Source organism: Miscanthus floridulus, chromosome 18 (assembly GCF_019320115.1).
Source record: "Miscanthus floridulus cultivar M001 chromosome 18, ASM1932011v1, whole genome shotgun sequence".
Taxonomy (NCBI): domain Eukaryota; kingdom Viridiplantae; phylum Streptophyta; class Magnoliopsida; order Poales; family Poaceae; genus Miscanthus; species Miscanthus floridulus.
Genome location: NC_089597.1, coordinates 104680447 through 104700052, shown reverse-complemented (window position 1 = coordinate 104700052; position 19606 = coordinate 104680447). Strand labels below are relative to the sequence as shown.

Here is a 19606-nt window from a genome sequence, read left to right as displayed (position 1 = left end):
GTTTGAGAGATCGATCTTGTATTCCTTGCACCGAAGTGCTTGTAGTAGGGGGTTACAAGCTAGGGGAGAGAGGGAGCTAGTCCTTGGTCTTGGCAAGGTGTCGTGTGGGCCGTTTGAGACGTTGCTCTCAGGCGGCTGGGATGTATGCGTGCGTGTGTGTTACAAGGTGTTCCTCTTTTTTCCCTCCCCTCTAAGTGGCCCAAGTCCTCTCCTTTTATAGTTGAAGGGGGGACAAGGACAATACATGTGTTAACTATGCGGCGTCGTGTCAACAGGGGTAGCATGTCCGAGCCCTGTGGCCTGTTCCTGTAGCGGCATGGTCGTCGGAGTGGTCCGTCCTTGGAGCACTAGGGCAGCATGCTAGTCCCATCCGATCCTATGCATCGTGAGAGCCCCGGGACTGCCTCGGAGTGGGTGTGGCGGTGGACATGCAAACCGCTATGGACGGACTGTGCGCGAGGCCGAGGCTTAGTCGGTGCCGAGGCTGCACCGCAATGGGGGGTCTCGGCGGGCACGAACCCCAAGATAGCCGAGACCTTGGTGCATAGTGCCGAGGCCCCGAGTGGGCGGCTGATCTGGTGCATTGGCTTGGAGTCGGTGATGACCCGGGACAAGTTGTCCATGCGATGTTGTTTTCGAGGCGGGGATCGCGGGACACAGTGTAGTGTGGGCGCTGATCGTGGGCACAACGTCAGAACACAGTGGCCGGTAATCCCTGCCATGCCCTGTCCCAGCCGGTATGGTGCTGATGCGACCTCAGGTCCTGTTGGCCATTCTGTGGCGTCGAGCCCTCGTCCGATGGAGATTGCGGGAATGGTTGAAGTATTAATGAGACACGACGCGCTGTCGAGAGGGTCGGCCGAGGCGGGGGGCGACGGGCCGCGGAAGAACCGACCTCGAGCGACACGGAGAATGAGGCCTCGCGCGAGACAGAGATCGGACTCCTTGCCGAGGCCTTCCGCGAGAGGCCTCGCGTGACACGGAGAACGCACCCCCTGCCGAGGCCTTCCGTGGGGAGCCTCGCGTGAGGCGGAGATCGTGTTCCCTGCCGAGGCCTCCCGTGAAGAGCCTCCCACGAGGCGGAGATTATGTCAGGACACCGAGACCTCCTGCGTGAGGCTCGAGGCGAGGCGAAGGGCTTGGTGGGCTCGGTCGTGGTGGGTGAGGGGCCCACAACTTACCTTCTAGCTTTATTTTTTGATGGGACTTAAGCGACCCCTTTGATGTTCGCTCGGGGCACCCCGTTCTAAGGTACCCGATAGATGGCTAGGGCTCACGATAGGAAGACAAGGGACTTCAACCAAGTCAAGTGCATAAAGGATGAGAGGGTGCAGCTCTTGGTGAAGGAGGATGAGATCAGACATAGATGGCAAGAGTATTTTGATAAATTATTCAATGGTGAGAACGAGAACACCATCGTTCAGCTAGACGACTCGTTTGATGACACTAACATGCGCTTTGTACGGAGGATTCAAGAATCGGAGGTTAGAGAAGCCTTGAAAAGGATGAAAGGGGACAAAGCTATAGTATGGCTAACCAAGATGTTAAACAATATCTTTCGATCGAACAAGATGCCTGAGGAGTGGAGAATAAGTATATTGGTACCAATCTACAAGAACAAGGGAGATATCCAAGTTGTACTAATTATCGGAGAATTAAGTTGATGAGCCACACTATGAAGTTATGGGAGAGAGTCATCGAGCAGCGCTTACGAGGAACGATGCAGATATCAACAAACCAATTTGGTTTCATGCCCGGAAGGTCAACCACAGAAGTAATCTTCTTAATAAGACATGTTATAGAGCGGTTTAGAGAGCAAAAGAAGGACATCCACTTAGTTTTCATTGACTTGGAGAAGGCTTATGACAAGATACTAAGAAATATTATGTGGTGGTCTTTGAACAAACATAAAGTCCCATCAAAGTACATGACCCTCATCAAGGACATGTACAACAATATTGTGACTAGTGTTCGAACAAACGATGGTAACACATATTACTTCCCGATTAAAATTGGACTTCATCAAGGATTAGCCTTAAGCCCGTATCTCTTTGCCTTGGTAATGGATGAGGTTACCATACAAGGGGATATCCCTTGGTGTATATTGTTCGCTGATGATGTAGTGTTAGTGGACGAAAGCCAGACGGAAGTAAATAGGAAAATAGAGTTATGGCACCAGACCCTTGAGTCTAAAGGTTTTAGATTGAGCAAAACTAAAACCGAATACATGAGATGTGACTTTGGCGGAGTTGTATAGGAGGAGGAAGATGTGAGTTTGGAAGGTCAAGTAGTGCCTAAGAAGGATATCTTTCGGTATCTGGGATTGATGCTACAGAGGGATGGCGATATTGATGCGGACGTTAGCCATAGAATCAAAGCAGGGTGGATCAAGTAGCGACAAGCTTCTGGCATTCTCTGTGACAAGAGGGTGCCACAAAAGTTAAAAGGCAAGTTCTATAGAATGACGATTAGACCGGCTATGTTGTATGTAGTAGAATGTTGGCCTACAAAGATTCGACATGTTCAACAGCTGAGTGTTGCAGAAATGCGTATGTTGCGATGGATTTGCGGTCACACAAGAATGGACCGAGTTCGGAACGATGATATACGTGATCGCCTAGAGGTAGCACTAATTGAAGAAAAGCTTGTGTAACATCGGTTGAGGTGGTTTGGCCATGTCCAAAGAAGACCTCCAGAGACACCAATATATTATGGAGTCCTAAACCAAGCTAATAATATGAGGAGAGTTAGTGGAAGATCGAAATTGACATGGGGGAGACAATAAAAAAGAGATTTGAAAGTATGGGATATACCTAGAGATTTATGTTTGAATAGGAGTACTTGAAAAACAGCTATTGAAGTGTCTGAACCGTGATTTGGGGCTCTCGGTAGGTTTCAACTCTAGTCTACACCAACTTGTTTGGGACTGAAAGGCTATGTTGTTGTTGTTGTTGTTGAGTGTTACACTGCTAGGGACTTGGTGAACCTGAATCACTCTTTTAACCTACTTTTTCATGTAGACTGATGTGTAGACAAACAATAGGAAATTCACGAAGTAGCTTGCAAAACGCAAATCAGAGTGTGTTGTTCATTGAAACATGTCATCATTTGAGTCCCTGTCAGTCAATTGATCTCCGATTGACTCCTGTCTAAACGCCGGAACTTGTGGCTGTAACCGCGCCACCTGTAATTAATCTATCTTCATACTTTGATTGGAGTATTGGACTGTCGTTATGTGAAGAGTTTCTGCCTAAACAAACTCATCAACCCTAATCTTAGTCCTACACTAGGGGTGCTCATTTGCTACTCGAAACCAGATTGCTAGTGACAGAAAACATGTTGCTATGTTTTTTTGTTGATGATAAAAACAGGTGGCTACTGGCTGGTGACAGAATGATAGGCCTATCGAAATTAGAGATCCCGACGATTCTATCACTACGCTCATTGGCCCTCTTGATGCTAAGAATCCGAACAGAGGATTTAATTTGCTGGAATAACGTGGCTCTAGTGACCGCTTGGCGTCGTGACTCGTGACCTTTCGACACGCAGAAAGACTCAGCTCGAGAAAATGGTGCCCCTTGGTTACAGCAGAAAGGCAAAAACAAATATGGTAGCGACGTATGTAATCATATCATTCTCAATCATACGAGACAAGACGCCCATGTCCACATTTCACAAAATTTAACTAAACTTAGAAATTGGCATAACTGTACATTATTGTGGAGAAAGCTTTTTTCCAAGCCTTACTCTCCGCATAGAATATACATATATTTCAAGCGGCTCAATTCTGACACTGAGCCGACTTGTGTACACAAGACCAGGAAACTTCAAGCACCAGATTCTTTCAAGTGGCCAAATTCTGAGGTGCTTCACGGAATCCAAGTGCACCATCTTCATTCGCATCATCGAGTTTTGCATTACGAGATTGTTCTTCATCCATCACTGACTACTTTTGAAGTCTGAAGTTCAGGCCACTTCCTTCTTACGGAAGATGTTCATCGCATCACTGTATAGGGCAACAGAATTTGACAGAACAGCAAGCACGATCATGGTTACAGCCAGAATCTTGTCACGCTTAGTTGCGATTCCGTACGAATCCCTGCAGAAATTCAAGTCATGATATTAGAGCATCTCCAACAACTCCCTATATTTTACTTGGTATATCTTGTGTTTTAGCAACTTGGTATTTTGTTTGGCAAGTGAAAAAATCACCTCTCTCCAACAATTTGGTATCAACTTGGTAAATCAAAAAAAACAGGCCCACCTAGTAGCGTGACTTTTCCGTGCCCTCTGGCCGCCGCGACTTGTTCTTGTCGCGTAGACAGGACGCCGCGCCGCCGCCCATTCATCTCCTCGGCGCTTCTCCATGGTGCACACAGCAGCGTGGCTCATCTCCAAATAGTGAAGCCGGTGGGAAGCTGCAGCAAGGCCGGCATCTCCTGCAATAGATCAGGTCGGTATTAAATCACTTTGGTCTCGTCTCCATCTGTAGATGCCATAAATTGTTGATTACACAAACCTTGTAGTTCAGGAGTCATGCCTAGGAAGAGATCCCGTCTTGGAAGCTTCGTGGATGATTCATCATCCGATGATGATGACAGTCTCATTGCATCGGCTGCTGCAATTATCGAAACCTTTTCCAATGTAAAAAAGAAACATGGTGGCTCCATCCCAGGACATAAGGTTATTTACCGTGATAGAGAAGCCGGTCACGACAGGATGTTTAAAGATTATTTGGCCGAAAATCCAACATACCCCCCTGAAATCTTCCGTCGAAGGTTTTTGTTCTTTGACTTCGAATGATTTGTCGTATGTTCATAAATATAAATATGTTTGTTAATGTTTCGATTTGTTTTCATTAGGTACAGGATGTCTAGGGAGCTTTTCGTACGCATAATGAATGCAGTTGAAGCACATGATGATTACTTTGTGCATAAAAGGAATGGTGCCGGAGTACTTGGATTGAGTTGCTTCCAAAAGATCACTGCCGCAATGCGTATGCTCTCATACGGGGTTGCAGCTGATGCGACAGATGAGTACGTACGAATTGGCGAAAGTACTGCACTTGAGAGTCTTCGTAGGTTTGTTGCTGCAGTGGATGAAATTTTTGGAGAACAATACCTCAGATATCCCAATGAGGCAGACATTGCACGCCTACTTGCAATGGGCGAGGAAAAAGGTTTTCCAGGAATGCTAGGGTCGATCGATTGTATGCACTGGAAGTGGAAGAACTGTCCATATGACAAGCAAGGTCAGCACAAGGGCCATGTAGACGACCCCACTCTCATTTTGGAGGCCGTTGCTTCGAATGATCTTTGGATATGGCATGCCTTCTTTGGAATGCCTGGATCTCATAATGATATCAACGTTCTTCATAGGTCTCCTTTGTTTGATAACTTAGCGGAAGGTACAGCTCCTCAAGTGAACTATTCTGTTAATGGCCATGATTACACGATGGGCTACTATCTTGCAGATGGTATATATCCACAATGGGCAACTTTGATTCAGTCAATCTCTCATCCCACGGGTAACAAGAGACAATATTTTGCCAAAGCTCAAGAAGCAGCGAGGAAGATGGTAGAGAGAGCTTTTGGGGTTCTTCAATCTAGGTTTGCCATAGTTCGAGGACCAGCTCGCTTTTGGGACCCTGAGACACTGTCAAAGATAATGAGGGCTTGTGTGATCATGCACAACATGATTGTGGAAGATGAAGGATTTGTGGTTGATCATAATGAGCGTTTCGACTACGGTGGTGAGAATGTCGAGCCTGCACATGGCCATGCACATCGCACACTTGAAGAATTTATTGAGGCGCACAAAAAGATCCGAGACAAGGAAACACATGTGCAGTTAAAAGAAGACCTCATCGAGCACCTGTGGAATGTCCATCCTGATTTATATTAGCTTATTTTCAATGGCTACCGAGTTGTCATCTAATTTTATTTTGCTATCATATAGTACTGTCGTTCTTATCTATTAGAACATATTGTTTGTAATTTTCTATGTACATGTGCCGGCCTTCATTTAGCATTTGCTCTGGAGTACTGTGAAATTTTTGTGATCATTGTACCGGCCACTGGTCAATGAATGAATGTGTGCTGTTGGTGCGTGGCGTCAGTGTACTGTTGGTGCGTGGCGTCAGTGCTGATGGGACTAGTGCACTGTTGGTGCGTGGCGTCAGTGCTGCTCCACAGATTTGCCGGCCACCAACAGAGAAAGGACAAAGCACAGTACCTGTACATTGCACCGGCAACTGCGCTGCTGCTGCTGCTAACTGGATTTGCCGGCCACTGAATGCAGGTATTACGTACATGATTTGCAAATGATCAGAGACAGCACACAGCAGGCAGCATAAAATGATGGCCATCAGGTTTTGCCATGTAAACTTCTGATAAAATATTTCAGAGCTGATACAATATGAGTTTAACAACTAAACTATAAACGGCACAGTAGCTCGTAGTTCCAAATTTAATACTGAATAAACTTAAACAACATAGCTCATAGTTCAACAACTAAATATTTGGAGTAAGCTTCGCGAGAATCTGCTCTTGCATTATCTCAAGCCACTGACGCTGCTTCGGATTGAGAGACGTCATGTCCGCTAACATAATTTTATTCTGTTCTTTCATCAAGTCGGTTTCAGCTTTTTTTGCTTCATTGTCCACCCTCTTCTTCTCTAGCTCTAGTGTAGCCTTCTCTATCTCTAGTGTAGCCATGAACCTGTCCTCTTTGGCCTTCTCCTTTTCCTTCTCGAAAACCTCCTTCTTCGACCACATCTTGTTCAATGCTTCCATGCAAGCTTCACCACCTCCTCGCTTAAGATTTGCTTTTACCTGATCAATAATCAATGCTTTAGTACAGTCCAATAAAAAAAAATTGTACAACTAATATAAAACTCTTTGCCACTTAAAATTTGTACCTTCTTTATCCCATCGGACCTCTTCCTTGGTTCGGTTTCTTCAGCTTCAAGAGGTATGCCATTGTCATTATTTAAGGCTCCTTCATCCCTTGGCCTTGACACCTTTCCGGCCTTCTTTTGCTTCTTGCTTTTTGCTAGTTTCTCAACCTCTGCAATTTCTACCATCTTGGATTTCCACTTGTCCTCCTCCTTGAGTATGTCCCAGCAATGCTCAAAAACAAAAGATTTGTTGTCCCTGTCTAAGTTTTTGTAGACCTTTTTTGCTTCATTAAGCTGCATAGAAATACCATCAAAGTATATACATTTTAAAAGTGAAGTTCAAATAAAGCATTCAAAATAAATTGCATACCTTATCTTGCATAGTTGTGCCACTTTGATTCCTACGTAGAATTTGATCATAGTGTGAACAAAACTTGTTCACACTAGTTTGAATTACCAGAAACCGATGCATAATGGAACTCTCTGAACGAGGAACTTTAGATTTGTTGTGTTCCTCGAAATAAGCATGAACTTTGCCCCAAAATGTAGTACGAGATTGATTCGCCCCGTTAATGGGATCCTTGCTAATAGCCAACCATCCAAAGCAAACAATTTCATCCTCTTCGGGAGTAAAATTTTTGGACCTCTTTCCTCCCTTCGTGCTTCGGCTTGGCTGCACTACTTCAACACTACTAGGACTGTCTTGGCTCTCTGGAATGTCATCAACCTCGTTCACGGCAGCAACAGGAGCCCCATGTCCTTCGAGAAGGATGTTGCTCAAGAAACCATCTTCTTCCATTCTAAAATGAGTATAGAACATAAAAAAACAGTGAAGATTGCACTATAACAGAAGATAAACCAAAGGGACATGACGAGTATACTACAAGATTATATATAGGGTCCAAATCCATGAACAACAAAAAACATAATACTTGAATAATCGTTTGGAGCCGAAACCTAAACCATAGGTCGCCATACATGAACAACAGCCTGAACCCATGAACAAACTGAACCCTAAACCCCGATCCATGGTCTACCTGAACGAGTTGAGGAGGATAGTTCAGGACAAGGCGTACCTGATCGATGGCCGGCAAAACTTGGCGGAAGAGATCGCCGGCAGACCTTGGTGGAACACACGCGCCGGCAGAACTGGGCGGAAGAGGACGCCGGCAGAACAGAAGCGGACGCCGGCAGAACTGGGCGGAAGCGGACGCCGGCAGAACTGGACGCCGGCAAAACTGGGCGGAAGAGGACGCCGGCAGAACAAAGAGGAGAAGACGGGCCGGGAGATCTTTAAACGCGCGCGAAGGGGAGATGGATCGCTCTGGATCGGCGCGGGAAGAGTACGCGCGCGCGCGGGAGGGACCTGGCGGCCGCGGGAGACGCCGAAATCGGCGATACGAAGTGAAAGCCGCGCGCGGAACAATACGCGCGCGAGGAAGGAATTTGGCAAGTTGGGAAAAATAGGAAGTGAATATAGGGAGTTGTTGGAGAGGAGTTTTTGAGTTTTTTGCAAAATTATAAGAATAGCAAGTCAATATAAGGAGTTGTTGGAGATGCTCTTACATATTATACAAAATGGCTTGGCCAGTAGGCAATATACACCAAGAATAAACATTCAGTTACCTAAGGATGACCATGGCAGGAAAGATAAAGCCAATCAGGACGGCAGCTGTGGCACCAGTAAACTGGAATGCGTCCCAAATGCTTGGTATGAGAATGGCAGCAAGATAAATTACTGTGAGGAGAGAGATGGTGATAATGACAAATCTCTTATTGTCACGAGAAATGTGCCTTGATGTGGGGAAGAGCAACCCATCCAAGTTGAGCCGAAGGGCAAAGAAGACAATGGGAAAGACAAGCATGACATGCGCGGCGTAGCTCACTCGCACTATGCCATCAAAGACTGAACTGAATGGAATGCCAAGATTTGCGTCAAAGTTGGCAAGCACATCATCCAGTGTGCCCTCACCAAAGAGGAGATATGCAAAGAAACTTGTGGCAATGTAAACACTGGAGCACAGGAACAGCGATGTTCGCACAATCGGTTTGATCTGTGTTCTGTCTTCAAGTTCATTGTCAATGCTGTGAACTGTGGAAACATGACCATGACGAATTTAGAATCTAAATATTGAATAACCAGAAGATTATCTGTACAATGATAGCACATACCATTATAATGGCAGATATAGGCTGTCACAAGAACAGGGACAGCTGTAAAAAGATTCCAGATAGAATTAAGACCATCTAATTCTGGAAAAAGTTTGGGCATCGCCACAGTTCCATTGAAGAGCTTGATGATGGCAATCCCAGAAGTAATTACAACAAAAACTACTGCCAGGGCAACTGATAGTGCAGATGTGTATCTCAATGAATCTGCAAAAAATGACAAGATTTACTTGAATAGTATGCAGCCAACAATAGGGAATATGTTGAAGGATATTTTTATCAATATGCAAACATGTACACATACCCAAACGCTTAAAGCTCACCAATGGAGCAAACACCAAAAGAGCTGTGGCAAGAAGAACAATGGGACGAGAATTCCACAAATGAGCTCCAAACCAGCCCTCCAATATACCACGATGATGAACATCGCCTGATGTTGTTCCAGATAATACATCACCTATGAAATTATTAAGAACCAGAATTAATCTCAGTCAATTGCATAAGTTGTTTCATTTTAAGCGCAAGGTGTTGCACAATGGGAATATTTCCTTCTCTCTCTCCCTCTCCCTCTCCCTCCCCCTTCTCTCTAACAGGAGAGAAAGTATTGTCAGGAAGGTCATAGGTGAGTTTCCTGAATTAACAGAAAGCAATATGCTGAAGGAATCCATACCTAAAGCTAGGGAATGAATTTTAAATAATATATTCTATCTGAACAGTGTTCGAAGGAAAGCAGCTATTGAAGTGCCTGAACCGTGACTTGGGGCTCTTGGTGGGTTTCAACTCTAGCCTACCCCAACTTGCTTGGGACTGAAAGGCTATGTTGTTGTTGTTGTTGTTGTTGTTGTATATTCTATCTGAACATCCTTAGGAAAAATTGACTTGGGGCTCTAAAGGCATGCCCCAAAAGAGACGTGTCATCGTGTCAGTTAAAAAGGACTAAAAAGTATACTGGGAGAACTACTCATACCTAGTCATTTCAGTGCGCATCTCAAATGTGCAAAAATAAGATTAGAAGATGGAAGAGTGCTGAGTTTAAGAGTACCAATGATAATCATATACACAATTAGCACGCCAACATTGTTTATGATGACGGAGCCCTGAAGCGCAATTCTCCCCCACTGTCCGAAAACCTCTCCCATCAGCCACCCATATGACGTAATCTTGCCCTGGTGGCTGCACCTGACAAGCATGTCGATGGATGCTTCTGTGAGCAGTGCCACAAGGATGATCAACAGAATCCCCGGGATGATGCCCAGCATCTTGATACTTGCTGGCAGAGCCATAATTCCAGCCCCAACTATGGTGGTCGACAAATTGAAAACCGCCCCAGAGAATGAAGCACCGTTGAACTCATGAAACCCCTCGTCCTCTTCCACCTTGACTGGAAGAAGTGGCGTGGTCTCATCTCGTATTTCCTTATGCACCGGTTGCTGGTTCCCATTTGACGATCCATCTCCAATCCCCATTTTTCTGTCACTCCTGATTGTGAAAACTTTTCAGTCAGAAACTTGGTGCAATAGATCACTGATTTGAATAGCCAGTTACAATTGTTCTTTTACTAGAATATAACTATGATGAGATCTAGATTTCTTTGAACTATGCATTCTCTATTTTGATTTCCATTTCTTATATTGTTTACCTAGAATAATATTCTCATATTTGTATGAGCAGTGTCTTAAAGCAATGGAAATGTAGATCCATTATAAAAACAAAACAATTCGGATAACAAGTCTTCCGTTCATAGTCAAAGAGTATGCACACCAAATAAGCTTCCTGAAACAAAAGTAAGAAGACAGCCAAAGGTAAAGGGCCTAACAATAAATCTTATCGCACATGATCATCTTGGTGTAGACACTAGTTAAGTAGGCCTGCTAAAGCACGCCCAAAATCCATTCTTACAACACAATTCACATCAACAAACAACTACTCTATGAAACAATACAACATTGCAGATAGCACATAACTCAGCAACTCAAACTGAAATAAACAACTTTCATCTACTTAAACTGGCCTCAGAAAAGCCGAGTACAGCCACAGAACCCCAAGAAATGAACTCTCAAATTATCCAATCCTACCCAAGCAAGAATGAAGAATCCGCTCTTCCACAACAAAACCACAAGGGAAGGAAGATGGGAAGAGAGCCGAGAACACGCACCTTTCCACAGTTCAGCTTCCTCTGTACCCCTGCCGGATCTCAATCCCGCAAAAGCTGAGGACTTGTGGATGCGAGGACTCTCTCCCTCTCCAGTCCCCGAGGCCAGCCCAAGGGCCCCGTCGCTTTATAGCCAGGAAATGCAGAGCTGCAATCAGGTGATGCACGCAGACCGGCCAAACAATGGATCCAATCAAACCCTCTCGCTGTCACGCGCTACAGTTCATCGCCTGCCCACAGCTGATTCTCCCCGTCGTTGTCGACGCAGGAGCCGACTTGGCCTGGCCCCCTCCCCTAGGAATCTCGCGAGGGCGAGGTGGTGTCAGGTGATTGGATCACTTGGCCTGGCGCTTCTCGTTCTCCTCCTGCTGCAGAGCCTGCGAAGGGCGATTTGACTTGGCTCATGTGAGCGCAAACGCTACTGGAAGGCGTATTCCTAGTTTAGTAAACGCTGTAGGAACGCGTGTCATTTACCACGTGTTGGGCGCGAGGAGTGACCAGACCCAACACCAACACGAGACGGGGACGCCACGCCTCACACGTCACACTGCAACGGCCGCCGCACCACCACCGCCGCCACGGCACCAACCCGGGATTTTTAACTTTTTTTTTTGCCATCGTTTTCGTTTATCATTTTTATACGCGCTGCTACATAATTGTCATCGTAAACATTACCGAGCATACGAAATGACTTATTTACCCTAGTTGCTTCTCTTCTTCTACTCGCTGACGCATGGGCCCCACACGTCAGCTTTGTCTTCAATCTCCAGCCACGGATGGGAGTCAGGCACCTCTAGCTTCATCTCACACCTCTAGCACCCGGATGGGAGCCAGGCACCTTCAGCTTCGTCATCCCTCCATGGTTGTCGAGCAGCCGAGGACGACGAGCAAGGCACCGCGCGCGAAGTCGATACAGGAGTTCTTGCGGCAAAGAGGAGCTAGTGGCAGTCAGCCACAGGTAGAAGTGAGGCTCTCCAGCGGAGTGCTTCGGTTGAGGTGGAAGACGCCACTGCGGCCATGGATTGGCATTGAGATGTGGATAGGCGGCCGCGGCGGGTCCTTGTGGCACCAACGAAGGAGACGGGGAGGCGAGAGCTGCTGTGTATGCGGAGATCGATGAGCTCGACCTCGGGACGGCAATGGCGGCGACGGCGGTGGTTCACGGCGATGGGTCGAGAGTTGCCGAACGACGAGTAGCGGGGTGAAGTCGTCATGCCACTACAAACTTGCAAAGCCCTTTGAGAGTAGTAGAGACGGCTGGATGGGGGAGATCGATGGTGACGATAGAGCTCCAGTCATGGCCGCAACTCCGTACAAGCTCCAGCCTTCTACCACATCTCCGTGGAAGCTGCAAACAGGAGCAAGCGTAGGGAGCTTTTATGAGGCAGCAGCACGACCTAGGTGCCAGCGTGCCGCTCCTCCTCCCTCTGTCGCCAGAGCTCGCTCGCCATCGGGTCGCTCGGCTTCGGGTGATGACGGGAGGTTGAAGACAAAGCTGACGTGTGGGGTCCACGCGTCAGCGAGTAGAGGGAGAGAAGCAACATGGGGTAAATAGGTCATTTTCGCATGCTCTGTAGGTCTTCTCAGGCTCACTACTACGCTGGTGTCGATGTTTTGGACCGGCGGGCCCTCAACCAACTAGTGAAAATGTATTGCGTGCTCCTAATCCCGGATGGTGATGTAAAGAGACACAAGGTTTATACTAGTTCAGGCAATAGGCGCCCTACGTCCAGTCTGAGAGATCGATCTTGTATTCCTTGCACCAAAGTACTTGTAGTAGGGGGTTACAAGCAGGGTGAGAGAGGGAGCTTGTCCTAGGTCTCTGCGCAGAGTGGTGTGAATTGCTTGAGGTGTGGATCTCAGGCAGCGAGGGAGCGTGTGTATTATAGAGTGTCGCTTGCACGAGTGAGTGAGTCCGTGTTCGTGTTTGTGTTTTTCTATCTTGTCCACCCTCCCCTAGAAACGGCCCCGGTTCCTCCCTTTTATAGTTGAAGGGGGGATAGGGGTGGTACATGCGTTCGCTATGCGGCGTCCTGTGAGCGGAGGTGACGTTTCCGAGCCCTGTAGCTTATCACTGTGGTGGCATGGTCGACGGAGCGGTCCTCGTCCTCGATGCACTGGGGCGACGCACCGGTCACACCTGATCCTGTGCAACGTGGGAGCTCCAGTGATAGCCTGACGCAGGGCATGACGGGCGACGTGTCGGTTGCTGTGTGTTGACCACGTAAAGAGCTGAGGCTCAGTTGGTGTTGAGGCCAAGCCATCGTGGGGGGCTCGGCGGGAGCGAATCCCGAGGTTGCCGAGACCCTGAAGTGGATTGCAGAGGCATAGAGGGAGCAGTTGATCCTGTACACTGATTCTGAGGCTATAGTGACCCGGACTTGACTCCCCACGCCGCGTTGTTCCTGGAGCAAGGGTTAGGTAGCACAGTGTAGTGCGGGTGCCGGTCGTGGGCATAGTACGGAGCACAGTGGTTGGTAACCCCTGTCCTATCCTATCCTGGACGGTATGGTGCTGATGCGACTTCCCGTCTCGTTGGCCGCTCTACTATGTCGAGCCGTCGTCCAGCTGATGTCGTGGGAGTGGTTGGTCGCATTAATTGGACGCGACGTTCTGTCAGGGAGATCGGTCGAGGCAGAGGCGATGGGGTTATTGCTGAGCCAGCCTCGAGCGAGTCAGAGAATCGGCATCTCGTCCAAGGCTTTACATGCGAGGCCTCGAACGAGGCGGAGATTCGGTAGGCCATCCGAGGCCTCTCGTGCAAGGCCTTGAATGAGGCGGAGGATCGGTAGGCCATCCGAGGCCTCTCGTGCGAGGCCTCTAGCGAGGCAAAGAGTAGGTGGCCTTGGATAGGGCTGGGGTTTAGCCAATAGTTGTCTCTTGGCTTTGATTTTGATAGGGTCTAAGCGATTTTTTTGGTTTTCGCTTAGGGGACCCCTTTTTATGGTACCCGACAGTAGCCCCCAAGCCTCAGGGAGAGTGTGAGCGCTCTTCCTGAGGTTTTGTTGAGACTCTCGCGGCAGCTCCTGGCGGGATGGTGTTTCATACTCGAGGCCTCGGTGGGTGCGCACCCACCGGGTGTAGCTCCCGAGGCCCTGGAGGAGTGGATTTATTCCTCTAGGGGCTTTTCTTATGTCATGCGAAGGGTTTTATTGCGTTTGCCGAGCCCATGAGTGCGAGTTCGGGTCGCGGAGCCTCGGTTTGGTTACAGGAAGAGCCCCCGAGCCTCCGCTCGAAGCAAGAGGGTGATCAGGAGTTTTCCTGTCTTTTTCGTGCGGCCCTCACGCATCCTTTTTGTTCGGAAGGAGGGGTGGAGGATGCCATGCTACCCTCAATGGGCGCGAGCAGTGACACCTCCGGTGAGCTGTTATCGGGTAAGTCCGAGTGGAGGCTCGTGCCCCATTCGATAGGGGTCGGCTAGTGGTCCAGAGACGCACTCCAAAAGTACCAGAGGGCGGCTTCTCTAGTGGGTCCCAGGGCCATTCGATTGGCCCTAGGGGCTCGATGCCTCCCTACGGTGAGATCCCATTTAGAGACCTCCCTGCCGGTCTCGGACATGACTTAGGGCGTCCCGAGCAATCGCTTGCTTGGGCCTCGGCCATGTACGGGCTCGCCCATAGTTGTCCCTGACTCTATTACCCTGGGGCGGCTGTCGAAACCTTTGGGGGCCTAGCCTTCGAACCCCTGGACTGTAATGGGCTTGGTGCCCTTTATCGCATTTTTCCCTATGGGTTCAGGTTGCTTGTCTTCGTCCTGGGTGCAGGAAGAGCCCCCGAGCCTCCGCATGGAGCGAGAGGGCGGTCAGGAGTTCCCCTAGCTTTTTGTGCGACCCTCACGCATCCTTTTCATTCAAATGGAGGGGTTGTTTGCTAAGCCCTCGAGTGCGAGCCTGGGTCGCTGGGTCTCTGCAAGGTTGTAGGAAGAGCCCCCTAGCCTCTGCACAGAGCGAGAGGGCAGTCAAGAGTTCCCCTAGCTTTTTGTGCGACCCTCGCGCATCCTTTTCGGAAGGAGGGGTTGTTTGCCGAGCCCTCGAGTGTGAGCCTGGGTCGCTGGGTCTCGGCAAGGTTGCAGGAAGAGCCCTCTAACCTCTGCACGGAGCGAGAGGGCGGTCAGGAGTTCCCCTAGCTTTTTGTGCGACCCTCGCGCATCCTTTTCATTCGGAAGGAGGGGTTGTTTGTCGAGCCCTCGAGTGCGAGCCTGGGTCGCTGGGTCTCGGCAAGGTTGCAGGAAGAGCCCTCGAGCCTATACATGGAGTGAGAGGGCGGTCAGGAGTTCCCCTGGCTTTTTGTGTGACCCTCATGCATCCTTTTCGTTCGGAAGGAGGGGTGGAATATGCCAGGCTACCCTCGGTTGGCACGAGCGGTGACACTTTCGGTGAGCTATTATCGGGTAAGTCCAAGTGGAGGCCCATGCCCCATTCGATAGAGGTCGGCTAGCGGTCCAGAGACGCACTCCAAAAGTACTAGAGGGCTTCTCTAGTGGGTCCTAGGGCTGTTCGATGGGCCTCGGGGGCTCGATGCCTCCCTACGGTGGGATCCCATTCGGAGACCTCTCTGCCGGTCTCGGACATGACTTAGGGCGTCCCAAGCGTTTCGCTTGCTTGAACCTCAGCCACATACAGGCTCGCCCATAGTCGTCCCTGACTCTGTTGTCCTATGGCGGCTGTCGAAACCCTCGGGGGCTTAGCCTTCGAACCCCTGGACCGTAACGGGCTCGGTGCCCAGTTCCTTCGTCTGAAAGGAATCGGGCGAGGGATATTCCCCCCCCCCATCGGCTGGCAACGGCAGGTGCGCCTTTTGAGGCAGTTTTCTTGGGGAGGCAGAACGGTGCCTGCTGCTACTACGGTTGGACGCGACGCTATGTCAGCGGATAGGACATAACTGTTCATGGGACCCGGATCCGGAAAAGGTGGGCGCGTGGGCGGTAAAATCGGATCCGGATTAACTATGCCAGATCTGAGGGAAATTTCTCTGATTTCGTTGCCCATCTGTTTTGCCCCTTCCCTGCATAAATATGTGACGAGCCTCGCCCCTCTCCTCCTTACCTTGCCTGCCATTGCTTTTGCTACCCTCAAGCCGTTGCTAGGAACAGAGAGCGCTAGGGAGAAGAAGGGAGAAGGGAGAGGGAGAGAGAGCGGGAGAAAGGGAGAGAGGCTTACTGCCATAGTCGCATTCTCCACCGCACTCATGGTCAGTACTGTTGTCATCATTCTGATGGATCCTTGGGGTCGGTCCAACGTATCCATGGAGACACTATAGTCGCTCGTCGACGACGGCCTTCTTCGCCTGGTTACCGACCTCAATAGGCCACGCGATGGGTATGTCATGAGCTTCATGTCTTTCCATGAGCGTGGTCTCGGCCTGCCGGTGGACCGGTTCATGCGGGCGCTCCCACATTACTATGGCGTGGAGCTTCTCAACTTCAACCCCAACTCCATCGTGTAGGCGGCCATCTTTGTCGCCGTCTGCGAGGGGTACTTGGGCATTGCCCCCCATTAGGAGTTGTGGCTCCACCTCTTCCGGGCAGGGCATACCACCAAGCCGACGGGCACGACGGGTACAAGGAAGGCGATGAGGGCCAGTGGCTGTACTCTCCAAGTGCGCCAAGACCGGTAGCACCTTTACATCCTGGCCTAGCTCGTGTCAACCAATCGTCGCTGGTACACCAGCTGGTTCTACCTCCGCAACGACAATGGTGGGCTTCCCCCTTACACTGGGCAGATCATGGAGAACTGTCCGGAGAAGTGGAGGTATGGCATCCCGAAGGAGGATCAGCCCAAGCTACAGCCGCTCCTAGAGGGGCTGGAGAGGGTGCGGAACCGCAGCCTTACGGCGGCTGTGGTCGTGGCTGCCTTTCACCGTCGGTGGGTGCTACCGCTGATGGCTTGGCGGTGATGCCTGTTCGAGATGAGACTGGATGAGCCGATCGAGGGCATCCAGATGTCCGCCTCCGCCCTCTCTGATGAGGAGATTCTTCGTCGGGTGAGAGAGACGGTGGAGGGGCGGCTGAAGATCGGTGGTCTGACCCCATTTGCGATGCGCCCATCGTGGGGGTACCTTTCTCTGGTAAGTCACACGCTGCTACGGCCCCCAAGGCCTCCTTATTCCTCACCATTTTCCAGTCTCTTATTTGTGTTCGCCATTCCTACAAGGGATGAGAGACGTGTGAGCCTCCCCGCCGCCTGTTCCTGAGGACACAAAGCGACGGGTAGTGAACTAGGCACACGCCGAGGCATAGAAGAAGCGGAAGGATGCCGAGGAGGCAAAGCACACGAGGAAGATCCTTGAGCGTGAGGGACTAGAGAAGCGCCGCCGACAGTAGAGGCAGGACGGTCTCCCGGTGGAGGCGTCTCCGTCGCCATCGCTATCGATGGACTCTTCGGGCGAAGAGGACGAGAGCGAGGTGGGGCAGGGTCCCCTAGACTATCTCCCCGACGTCGGGGGGACAGCGCTGGGGGCGTCAGTGAGCAGCTTGGTGCTTCCAAGAGGAGGAGGAGAGGACACCTCAAGGCCAGCAATCGCCCGCCCTAAGGCCGAGGCTGACATGCTCGAGGCACGGGCGTTAGGAAAGCGCATCGTCAGCCCGGTGGGCTCGATGGCAGAGGTGGAGCAGGTGGCGGCGGGGGCGATGCAACTGCCCCCACAGAGGACCGAGGGGTGCTAGAGTCTGGCGAGGGCCGGCCGGCACCAGCGGATATAGAGGCCGTGCCACCGCCGCCGCGACTGCTGTTGTAGAGGAGGGTCGCGGTGCCGAAGTGGTTGCACCCCCGCTCAAGGTGAGTGTTTTTTTAGCGGAGTTCGTATCGTCTCCCGCTCGCTTTATGGTCACATACTGACCAAGTGGGTGTTCTACCTTTAGCCAGAAGCGTTAGGTAGAGGTGCCTGCCCTGGCACCACGCAAGTCGCTCAAGGTGAGCATGGGCTCCACCGCTCAACGGGTGGTGGAGGCGCAGGCCGCCGTACAACGCAGCGTGGCGTCGACAAGGGCCGACCCAAAGGAGCTGGTCGCCCAGGGGGAGGCTACCACGGCAGCCATGGAGTGAGCAGGGGAGGAAACGCCCACGCCCCATGAGGGTGAGGCCTATGAGTCAGATGGGGCCGAGGCGCCCTCAGTTGCCGAGGCCACCGAGGGTGAGACAGAGGCCCCCCAGACTTCCGAGTCCAAGGCGATAGAGGCCGGGGCGCCCAGGACCACCGAGGCTGAAGTGGCAGGGACCGGAGCCCCTGAGACCACTGAGGCTGGGGTGGCAGGAGCCGGCATGAGCGTGGCAAAGCCGGTGGCCCAAGAAGTGGGGCAAGCCTCAATACCGCCATCGGTCCAAGGCCCACCGCCGTTGCAGGAGAGCAACCAGGAAGTGGAGGTCCATTCGATCTCCTTCGACGATACTTCCCGGGCGAAGGAGGTGGTCGATGCCAAGGCGGCCGGCACCATGGAGCATCTGGCTTTGACCTCTAGCGAGGGAAGCTCGGCCCTCGTGCGGGTATGACCTGAGCCCCACGGGTGGGATCACCCACGTGTCTTGTGGTGGAGCTGGGACGACCCTCAGGGGGAGCCTCTATTCGCCCTCAAGGATGTGGCCGAGGGGGGGGGGGCACTGGGACACCTTCAAGCAATACCGCCAGCTGGCGGAGCGGTCGTTGCGGACAGTGCTGTCCGTCATGGTTGACGATCTGCCTGAGGTCGCCCAGGTTCGTGCCTTTTTTTCTCATGTGGTGTCGTCTTTTTCCAAGTTTTCTCAGAGTGAATGACCCCTATTTTGCCTATCTAGGAGCTTGAGACCCAGTCCCTTGGGAAGTCATTGTTCCTCCGATGGGACAGGGACATCTGGGACCAGCTTCGGCAGTAGAAGGACCTGCTTGCCAATGCTAGCGAGCTTCTGTCGGTGCGGAGCATGGAGGTGGAGGACCTCTGCCTTTGCTATGCTGATATGACGGCCGAGGCGGCCATGGCTCGGGAGCAGGCCACCCCTTTGGCGGCGCGGATCAAGGAGTTGGAGGAGGAGCTGACTCGGGCGGTCGGCGATCAGGACACCTTTAGGTCTTGGGCTAAAGAAGCGACGGCCTCTGCCAAGGCCCTCGCTGGGCAGCTAGGGGCGGAGCAGGGTGCACACCTACTGACGAAAGGCGCCCTGGCAGAGGCCCTCAAGGTGGCCGAGGTGTCCTAGACCGAGGCTTTGGTCTGGAAGGGAAAGGCCGAGGGCGAGTCCAGTTTCCCTTGTTTTACTTGTTTTTCTTGTGTTCGACCCCTAACTCCCTGGCGTAATGCAAAGCTAGAGAAGGAGGCTTCCAGGGCGGCCGAGGCTTCTTAGGTCGAGGTCTAGGGCTGGAAGGAGAAAGCTGAGGCCTCCCTGGTTGAGGTCCAGCGCTGGAAAGAGAAAGCTGAGGCCT

General features: G+C 50.9%; 3 protein-coding genes across 4 annotated transcripts; 1 reads left to right on the top strand and 2 right to left on the bottom strand.

The window, feature by feature from the left end:
- Positions 1 to 3611: 3611 nt before the first annotated feature.
- LOC136520278 (amino acid transporter AVT6A-like) lies at positions 3612 to 11625 on the bottom strand. Its single transcript, XM_066513732.1, has 6 exons — positions 11223 to 11625; positions 10110 to 10546; positions 9372 to 9524; positions 9071 to 9274; positions 8525 to 8990; positions 3612 to 4099 (listed from the first exon to the last, which is right to left on the bottom strand). The coding sequence occupies exons 2-6, from the start codon at positions 10531 to 10533 to the stop codon at positions 3967 to 3969; spliced, it is 1380 nt and encodes a 459-aa protein (XP_066369829.1). The 5' UTR covers positions 10534 to 10546; positions 11223 to 11625; the 3' UTR covers positions 3612 to 3966.
- On the top strand, positions 4278 to 5904 carry LOC136519595 (protein ALP1-like). Its single transcript, XM_066512975.1, has 3 exons — positions 4278 to 4453; positions 4527 to 4778; positions 4863 to 5904. The coding sequence occupies exons 2-3, from the start codon at positions 4537 to 4539 to the stop codon at positions 5902 to 5904; spliced, it is 1284 nt and encodes a 427-aa protein (XP_066369072.1). The 5' UTR covers positions 4278 to 4453; positions 4527 to 4536.
- On the bottom strand, positions 6458 to 8518 carry LOC136520279 (glutathione S-transferase T3-like). Of its 2 annotated transcripts, XM_066513734.1 has the most exons (4): positions 7975 to 8518; positions 7269 to 7698; positions 6920 to 7192; positions 6458 to 6833 (listed from the first exon to the last, which is right to left on the bottom strand). In XM_066513734.1, the coding sequence occupies exons 2-4, from the start codon at positions 7695 to 7697 to the stop codon at positions 6513 to 6515; spliced, it is 1023 nt and encodes a 340-aa protein (XP_066369831.1). In that variant the 5' UTR covers position 7698; positions 7975 to 8518; the 3' UTR covers positions 6458 to 6512. The 2 variants fall into 2 exon arrangements, with proteins under 2 accessions (XP_066369831.1, XP_066369830.1); XM_066513733.1 differs by lacking the exon at positions 7975 to 8518 and having other exon boundaries at positions 7269 to 7950.
- Positions 11626 to 19606: the final 7981 nt, after the last annotated feature.

Bases quoted from the DNA above. Each gene is read 5' to 3' on its own strand.
- LOC136519595 (XM_066512975.1), top strand. From the start codon at position 4,537: ATGCCTAGGAAGAGATCCCGTCTTGGAAGCTTCGTGGATGATTCATCA. The intron at 4,779-4,862 runs GTTTTTGTTCTT...TGTTTTCATTAG, and splicing joins CCTGAAATCTTCCGTCGAAG to GTACAGGATGTCTAGGGAGC.
- LOC136520279 (XM_066513733.1), bottom strand. From the start codon at position 7,718: ATGTTCTATACTCATTTTAGAATGGAAGAAGATGGTTTCTTGAGCAAC. The intron at 7,193-7,268 runs GTATGCAATTTA...ATTTCTATGCAG, and splicing joins GCACAACTATGCAAGATAAG to CTTAATGAAGCAAAAAAGGT. The intron at 6,834-6,919 runs GTACAAATTTTA...ATTATTGATCAG, and splicing joins GGTCCGATGGGATAAAGAAG to GTAAAAGCAAATCTTAAGCG.
- LOC136520278 (XM_066513732.1), bottom strand. From the start codon at position 10,533: ATGGGGATTGGAGATGGATCGTCAAATGGGAACCAGCAACCGGTGCAT. The intron at 9,525-10,109 runs GTACTCTTAAAC...ATAATTTCATAG, and splicing joins TGTGTATATGATTATCATTG to GTGATGTATTATCTGGAACA. The intron at 4,100-8,524 runs GTAACTGAATGT...GAATTTCTGCAG, and splicing joins CCTGCCATGGTCATCCTTAG to GGATTCGTACGGAATCGCAA.